Source organism: Cetorhinus maximus, chromosome 3, assembly GCF_964194155.1.
Source record: "Cetorhinus maximus chromosome 3, sCetMax3.hap1.1, whole genome shotgun sequence".
NCBI lineage: Eukaryota > Metazoa > Chordata > Chondrichthyes > Lamniformes > Cetorhinidae > Cetorhinus > Cetorhinus maximus.
In genome coordinates this window covers 65443745-65452067 of record NC_135881.1, presented here as the reverse complement: position 1 = coordinate 65452067, position 8323 = coordinate 65443745, and the positions used below count along the sequence as shown (strand labels likewise).

The following is an 8323-nucleotide window of genomic DNA, read 5'->3' as shown; positions in this document are numbered from 1 at the left end:
GATTTGAACCAAGTTTCTACTGGTGAAAGGTAGGGACCAGTTCAATGTACTATTTAACCGTCAGTGCTTCTGCAGACTAAGTGCATACTTTAATTTTTTTTAAAACTGTTTAACAGGTTTTATGTTTAGAAAAATAAGAACAATTAGTTTGTACTGTTAGTTACCTATTGTACTATCACTGGGATCTTCGGGATCTGGAGTGTTACTACAAAGGCTATGCATATCTCGTCGCCGTTGTCTATGACGTCGTCTGTACTGAAATTCAGCATATTCCTAAACATAACAATAAACAATCGCATTTTTAGTAAAAATTGCACAACAGTAAAAATGTGGAGACTTCCGGTCTACAAAATGTTATGTCCTGTCAACTTATGCTATTATAAATATGTATGTAATAATGCTGATGTAAACTTCTCTTTCTGCAATTATGCCCTTGTGCTAGTGGTGGCATAGTAGCACCTCTGTTTTGTACCTTAGCAACATAGAGCTTAGGAGGAGTGGGCCATTCAGCCCTTTGAGCCTGCTCCACCATTCAACATGATCACGATTGATCTGGTTGTGGTCTCAGCTCCACCCTCCTGGCTGCACCCCATAACCCTCGACTCCCTTGTCAATCAAAAATTTATCTAACTCAGCCTTTAATAAAATTAAAGACCCAGCCTCCACTACTTTTTGGGGAGAGAATTCCATAGACTAGTGACCCTCAGAGAAAAAAATCTCATCTCTGCCTTAAGAGGTAGACCTCTTATTCTTAAACTATGTCCCCAAGTTTTAGTCTCCTCTACAAGTGGAAACATCCTCTGGGTATCCAGCCTATCAAGTGCTCTCAAGATTTTATATGTTTTAGTAAGATCACCTCTCATTCTTCTAAACTCCAATGGGTACAGGCCCAACCTGTTCAGTCTTTCTTCATAGGATAAGCCTTTCATCCCAGGAATGAGTCAAGTAAACCTTCTTTGAACTGCTTCTAAAGCAGTTATATTTTTTTCAAATAAGGAGACCAAAACTGTACACAGTATTCCAAAAGTGGTCTCATCCAAGTATGTCATATAAAAATAAGGACTGAAGACATGACTTTAAAACGGTGACGAAATTATGTCTGCATGTCCTGGTCTAATTATTCCCTACCCTCTAAACCTGCTTTATCTGAAAACCACATGTGGTCTTGACTCATATGTTTGCAACATATTTAAGGAAGGATATACTTGCATTGGAAGCAAAGCTTTAATCCTTGGTGGAATATAGTCCACAGTTGAGAGTAGCCGTCAGTACTTTACCCAAGTGATGATCCTTTGTGTATAACCATAGAAAAGTGAGTCTCAGCTGGCTTTTGAGTGGAGGGAAATACAACTGATGCCCATCTGTTCTCATTTGATAACCAGACAGACATATTTTCCAGGTGCCACTGGAAAATGATCAGTGATAGGACGAAGGAAATTCATCTTCCTTTCCTTAAACTAAAAATGTTAAGGCTAATTATAACACCCTAACTCTGCTCCTGTGATCAATTGATTTAGTACAGACCAAGAAGCAAATCTTTGACCTTTGAGTTTGTAAGGCTTTGTACCCCATGTAGTGTACCTCTTCCAAACAAATTAGTGTTGTTCAATGACATCATTTTCTCCATATGCATTAATTTTAGGCAAAAACACCTTGCACACAATACAGCTAACTGTACTTTACATGTACATTTAATTAACAAATATCTATCACCATTCAGTGTGAACTTTGCAGTTTCTTTCACCAAAGTTTGGAATTCTGGCACAAATTTGCCAGACATGGCACATCTTAGTGTAGCTCTGGTTATCTAAAAGAGATGCAACATAACTAGAATCAAAGATTGGAATAGAAGTCACTTAAAGGAGCTGTCCTGTACAATTAATGCAGCCTAAAGAGGCTTTTTAATAGAAATTATAAAAACCCTTACCTGCAGGCCTTCTACGTCTTGTCCTCCATACCTGCAGGCCGTTTTGCATAAAAAAATAAAAAGTAAAAAAAAAATTATTTTTAATGTAGCACACCTGCAAAAGGTTGGCACCCGGCATATGTGGTCTTCCAGGGTTGGGCACAGAGACAGAAAGTAGTAGTGAACCTACTGTCTCTAAACCAAGCTCTGCTTATAGAAATGGGGTCAGGCTGTAGAAATGGTGCATTGAAGCGGACAAGCCTGGCTCAGAGAGAAGTGTTCATTTTAGTTAATGCAAGGTAAAACAAAATACTACATTTTAAAATTAATGATTGTTAGCAGCAGAATTGGTGGCACCATTCACTATCATCACCCATTCAGGATAGCTCCTTTAAATAAAGGTCCTCCTATAAACTCTGCACTGAAAGGGCTATGTGATATAACCGCAAGCAGTGTATACCTACCTCCGGTGATGCAAAACCTAAATATTCCCAATCCCAGGTTCCACCAGCAAAACTGTAACAAACAATTCAAAATTCTGTCAATACGATAGTGACAGTTACTTAATGTTAACTGAGTTACATGGGTAGCCAATAATAACAGATTTGAACTTAAGACCAACATCTGTAATTCACTAAATTGTTTTAAAGTAAAACAATTAAAGTACAGTATTCTATTGTGCTACAATTATTTGTGAATGTACCACAAAGTACAATTCATGACTAATACTGTAAAAGTAAGAAACATAGTGAAGTGTCAACAGCACATGTATTTGCCTACATCCATGAACTGGATAGTCAATAAAAAGATTAACATTGTTTTCTGGACAAAATGAATGCTGTTTAGATCAGCAGGAAAATGAGGCAAGGAAACATGGGTCTGGGTTAAAAGTGATCTTTGTACCTGTCCAAATACAGAAATTGCATGTTTACAATTAATACATTGAATTTGTAGACATAAGACAAATGCAAGGAAGCTACCAATTACATTAATGACTCTGATCTGCACCATTTTTATCACTAAGGGCATATTTTCCTCTTGTTAAAGAAGTATCCTTTCACTAAATTATTATAAACCTGACACACAGAACAAATACCATTAAATTGAATGGCTTTGCTTCAAAATAATTCTTCAATTTGCTTCAATTCTTAAATGATATTTTATCTTGGTACATCAAATTCTTTTGTAAAGCAATGGAAATAACTATTAAAGTAAGGCATTACTGGATAAGTACCTGCGTCTCTGCACTTCCGGCGAATCTGCAGGAGCAACACCACGGGCCACCGAGGCCAGAAACTCTTGTCTTTTCTGTTGCACAAGACATGCTGCTCGGATGATTTTATGGCGAGGAGTGCGGAGGTAAGGTCGGTTTACTTTCTGAGCTAGGTCCTCAGTTACCATCTCCAGGTCTGTCTGTTTGAATAGAGTGGATGTAAATTATATCACTTCACAAGATCACCCAAATGCACAGGGTGGGTGAAAACTAGCTCCATTTGCTCTGGACCTTGGGATTTCAACTTACATGGCAGGGATTCAAAAGTCCTGACCTATGAAGGGATGTGAATGAAATGGCTATCCCAATGAGTCCATCACACTAAATCAGACATTATTTCAGAAATTTTTTTATGCAGCCACAAAGATTGTAATGGTCTGCATTTCACATGTACAAGGTGTTTTTACAAAGCAGAAGATTCAAAACTTCAATTCTTTCACAGAATACAAGCTGAAAAGAAACTATTTAAAACAGTTGGTGCTCAGATATTACTAATTTTGGATCCCCAATCCACACTCAAAGTAGCTAAAAGCCCTTCAACTGATAAACACTCCCTTGGTTTAGAATCTTTTACAATGCCTCCCTTTTGGATACAGCATCACCAGACAGCTTTGGGCAATGGTTGATTGTGCCTGTCCTTTCTTTGCTGCTACATCTAGAAACATCCTAAGTTAAAAGTCATAGGAAACTGCATCATTGTTATTCAGACTGAACTCTTAAATGGCTCCAAGTATAACATTGCTATAATATTTAAGTTTCTACATATCCTGATCTGTGACAAGGAACGCCCAAACGTGACAACACTCAAAAATCCAATTATAGAGGTATTCCGGTTAAGTGAAATCACTTCAGGCATGAGTGGGAGGAAAGAGAAGTGGAGGGGAGGAGGAGAAAAGAGATGTATTCTCAGTGTGAGATTTACCTTACCCACCAAAACATTAAAAATCTCTAAAACTACCCTGCAACCTACCTTTGAAAGCAAGTTCATACACCAGGCTTCAGCATTACCAATGCATAACAGCTCCTCAGTTATTTAGCCTAGAATGATATGTTCCTACAGAAGCCCAGATTTGCCAACCAGGATTATCTGAGTTACCAGCGTGAATCAGGTGGCCAGGAAGTTCTGTTCCGCCGGTACAGAGTAACAGAATTCCTGAAGGCCCAAGTCCTACATGTTCCCTTGCTGAAAAAAATTATCTAATCAAGCGGAAAGAATTTCACTTTCGTATTGTGTAGCTCGTTTGCACCCAGAACTGCAAATTAATGTTTACTTCCTGGTAGTTGGATGATGCCGACATTTTAAGGCAGTACACCATATCATGTCTATAACTCAGAAGGTTTCTGGAATTGAAGAACATCACCTGGAGCCATGACTCATGACATCTATTGCAGTTCCCCAGGACACAAGCTGAGCACTTGGATAATGAAGTCGATTTATGTTTCAAAGTAATGGTGAAGCATACTATTTGCATGTTGATGGAAAGCTGGAGGTGTCGATCTGGAGCTTTGCTGCAATGTAGTCTAGCTACAATCCCGAAGATCATGGTTGTGTGCTGAATGATTTTCAACTGTACCTTGCTAAAAAGTATCGTTATGGAAGCCCTAGTGAAGAATGTCCTCATTGGCAGCAATGGATCAGCAAAAAGAATCAAATAGTATCACAGAGGCAATTCAGCCCGTTGTGCCTGTCCTCTTGGAATGATCAGTCGAGCTTCGTCCCATATCCCCATTTTTTATCCATTAGCCTATAGGTTCTCATCCTCAAATATCTATCCAACTCCCTTTCAAAATTATTCAAGGAATTGTTTTCCACCACCTTTTCGGTTACAGCATTTCAGATCCCACACTCAGAGTAAAATAATTTCTCCCCGTTTCCCCTCTGGATCTTTTGCCAATGATTTTTAATGTGTGACCTCTGGTTATTGACTCAATCTCCAAAGCAAATAGTTCATCCCGTCATCTTGACAATCTCTATTACATCACTTCTTAACTTCCTCTGTCTCAAGGAGAACAGTCATAACTTTTCCAGCTGCTCTTCACAACTGAAATCCCTCATCCCCATTAAAACCTCCCCTAAACCCTTTTCAAAACCTTTACATCTTTCCTGAAGTATGGTGCCAAGTATTGTCCACAATACTTTAGCTGAGGCCTAATCAGTAATTTATAAAGTTCCATCACAATCTCGTCGCTATTATAGTCTATTCTTTGATTTATAAACACAATATCAACCACCTTATCAATTTACCCCGACACCTTTAAGGATTTCTGTGTATGGACACAAAATCATGATGGATATAGTATACTGTTTTGCCATTTTAATCCTCCCGAAGTGCATCACTTCATACTTTTCCACAATGACCTGTGTCTGCTATGCTTCTGCCCATTTTACCATCCTGAATCCTGCTATCCTGAAGACTATAACTATCCTTATCATCATCTACCACTTTGTCAAGTTCTATGTCATCTGAAAACTTTATAATGTTGCTCCCCACGTCAAAATATAGATCATTTACAATAATTGGAAAGAGCAATGGACCTAAAATGGACCCATAGGTTAAATCATTGTAAGCCAACTCCAGTCTGAAAAACATCCAACCACCACCAATCTTTGATCCCTGTCGTTTTTGCATCCATACTACCACTTGTCCCTAATTCCATGGCCTTCTATCTTAATAAAGCCACCTACGTGGCACTTTGTCAAATGCTTCTGAAAGTTTATATAAACAGAGAGTACAGAAATAGGAGGATAAGGTATATGAATGCATGGCCGGAAAGATGGTGCAGGATAGAGGGCTTTAGATTCCTGAGACACTGGGACTGGTTCTGAGGGAGATAGCACCTGTACAACCCAGATGGGTTGCACCTGAACAGAGCTAGGATTGATTTTCTTGCACGGCATTTTGCTAGTGCTGTTGGGAGGGCTTTAAACTAACTCAGCAGGGGTGTGGGAACCAAGAGAAAATATTTGAGAGGAATACCAAGGTGCACAAAATATTGGAAGAGACAGAAAACACTAGTATAGAGAATACTAAGTTAATAGGTGAAGTCAAGGTGAGGGGGGAGAAAATGGCAAAATCTAAATTAGATAAAAGCAAAATACTGCAGATGCTGGAAATCTGAAACAAAAACAGAAAATGCTGGAAAAACTCAGTGCAGGTCTGACAGTATCTGTAGAGCGAGAAACAGAGTTGACGTTTCGAGTCTGTATGACTCTTCCTCAGAGCTCCAGGGAAATAGAAATGTGATGAAATTTATACCGTTTGCAGGGGGTGGGGTGTAGCAGGTGAAGCTGGGTAGAAGGCCAGCGATAGGTGGGGGCAAAGGAGAGACTGACAAGATGTCATGAACAAAAGGACAAAGGGAGTGTTAATGGTAGTGTAAGAAATATAAATGGGAGGATAAAAGAGGGGATAAAACAATGAATAAATGAATGAAAATAAAAAAGGAATAAAAATAAATGGGTAAAAAATAAAAATGAATATTGAGAAAAGGGATATAAAGGGGTGTAGATAGAGGACCGAGTTCATGGTCTAAGTTGTTGAACTCAATGTTAAGTCCAGAAGGCTGTAAGTAACTAATCGGAAGATGAGGTGCTGTTCCTCCAGTTTGCATTGGGCTTCACTGGAACATTGCAGCAGGCCAAGGACGAACATGTGGGCATGAGAGCAGGGTGGTGTGTTGAAATGGCAAACAGCAGGAAGGTCTGGGTAATGCTTGCGCACAGACCGAAGGTGTTCCGCAAAGCGGTCACCCAGTCTACGTTTGGTCTCCCCAATATAAGAGACCGCATTGGAAGCAGTAAATGCAGTAGACCAAATTGAAGGAGGTGTAAGTGCAAATCTAAATTAGGGTTACTATGCATGTATGTGAATGCACAGAGTACAGTAAATAAGATTGGGGAGTTATAGGCGCAGATTGCCATGTGGAAGTATGACGTTGTGGCGATAACAGAGACCTGACACAAGGAAGGGCAGAACTGGGTGTTAAATATTCCCGGGTACAAGGTGTTCAGAAAAGACAGGAAAGGAGGAGGGGTGGCAGAATTGGTTAAGGAGAGCATTGCAGTGCTGGAGGTTCAAGGACAGAATCAATTTGGCTAGAGCTAAGGAACAAAAAGGGTGCAATTACATTGCTTGGTATAGTCTGTAGACCGCCAACTAGTGAGAAGAACGTAGAAGAACAAATTTGCAGGGAAATTGCAGAGATGCAAGCATTATAGAGTAGTTATAATGGGGGACTTTAATTACCTGAATGTAGACTGAGACAGTGGTAGTGGAAAGGGTGGAGAGGGGTAAAAGTTCCTAGATTGTGTTCTGAAAACTTTCCACAGCAGTATGTGTCCAATCCAACAAAAGACGCACTGCTGGACCTGGTTCTTGGAAATTAAGTAGATCAAGTGTCAGTGGGGGAACATTTAGGAGACAGTGATCATTGCATTGTATGTTTTAGGATGATGACAGAAAAGGATGATAGACAATCCAGAATAAGAAAAATTAACTGGACGAGAGCTGACTTCAATGGGGCAAAAACGGAGCTGGGCCAGATAGACTGGAATGAAAGATTGGTAGGAAAAGCTGTAGCTGAACAATGGGCTACCTTCAAAATAGAATTGGTGTGGACACAGTCAATGTATATTCCATCGAAAGGGAAAGGTAGGGCAAACAAATCCAGAGCTCCCTGGATGAAAAACAAGGTAGAAATTAAGATAAAGAAGAAAAAGTGTGCTTATGACAGATGTCAGGTAGAAAATACAATTGAGAACCAAGAGGAATACAGAAGGTTTAGAGGGGAGGTAAAAAAGCACATGAGAGAAGTGAAGGGGGATTATGAGAAAAGGCTGGCAGCTAACATAAAGGGGAATCCCAAAGTCTTCTATAGGCATATAAATAGTAAAAGGGTGGTAAAGGAGGAGTAGGGCCGAATAGGGACCTGAAGGGGAATTTGTACATGGACGAAGGGGCCATGGCTGAGGTATTAAATGAATACTTTGCATCCGTCTTTACCAAGGAGGTAGATGCTACCCAGGCCATGATGACAGACGAGGAAACTCTGTCACTAGAAGGGTTCAAAATTGATACGGAGGAAGTGTTGAATCGACTGTCGGTACTTAAAGTTGACAAAGTTACCTGGACCAGACGAGATGC

General features: G+C 39.8%; 1 protein-coding gene across 5 annotated transcripts in view; it reads right to left on the bottom strand.

Annotated features, from left to right (window-relative positions):
- Positions 1-8323, bottom strand: part of LOC144678690 (ankyrin repeat and IBR domain-containing protein 1-like) — a 155176-nt gene that overhangs the window by 6058 nt on the left and 140795 nt on the right. For 3 of the 5 annotated variants that reach the window (XM_078538481.1, XM_078538484.1, XM_078538482.1), the window contains 3 exons: positions 3141-3319; positions 2371-2422; positions 165-273 (listed from right to left, as the gene is read on the bottom strand). In XM_078538481.1, the coding sequence (XP_078394607.1) occupies positions 165-273; positions 2371-2422; positions 3141-3319 (340 nt within the window). Of the gene's footprint in view, positions 1-164; positions 274-1927; positions 1959-2370; positions 2423-3140; positions 3320-8323 lie in introns of all 5 variants that reach the window. The other 2 variants (XM_078538483.1, XM_078538485.1) reach the window with 1 other exon arrangement.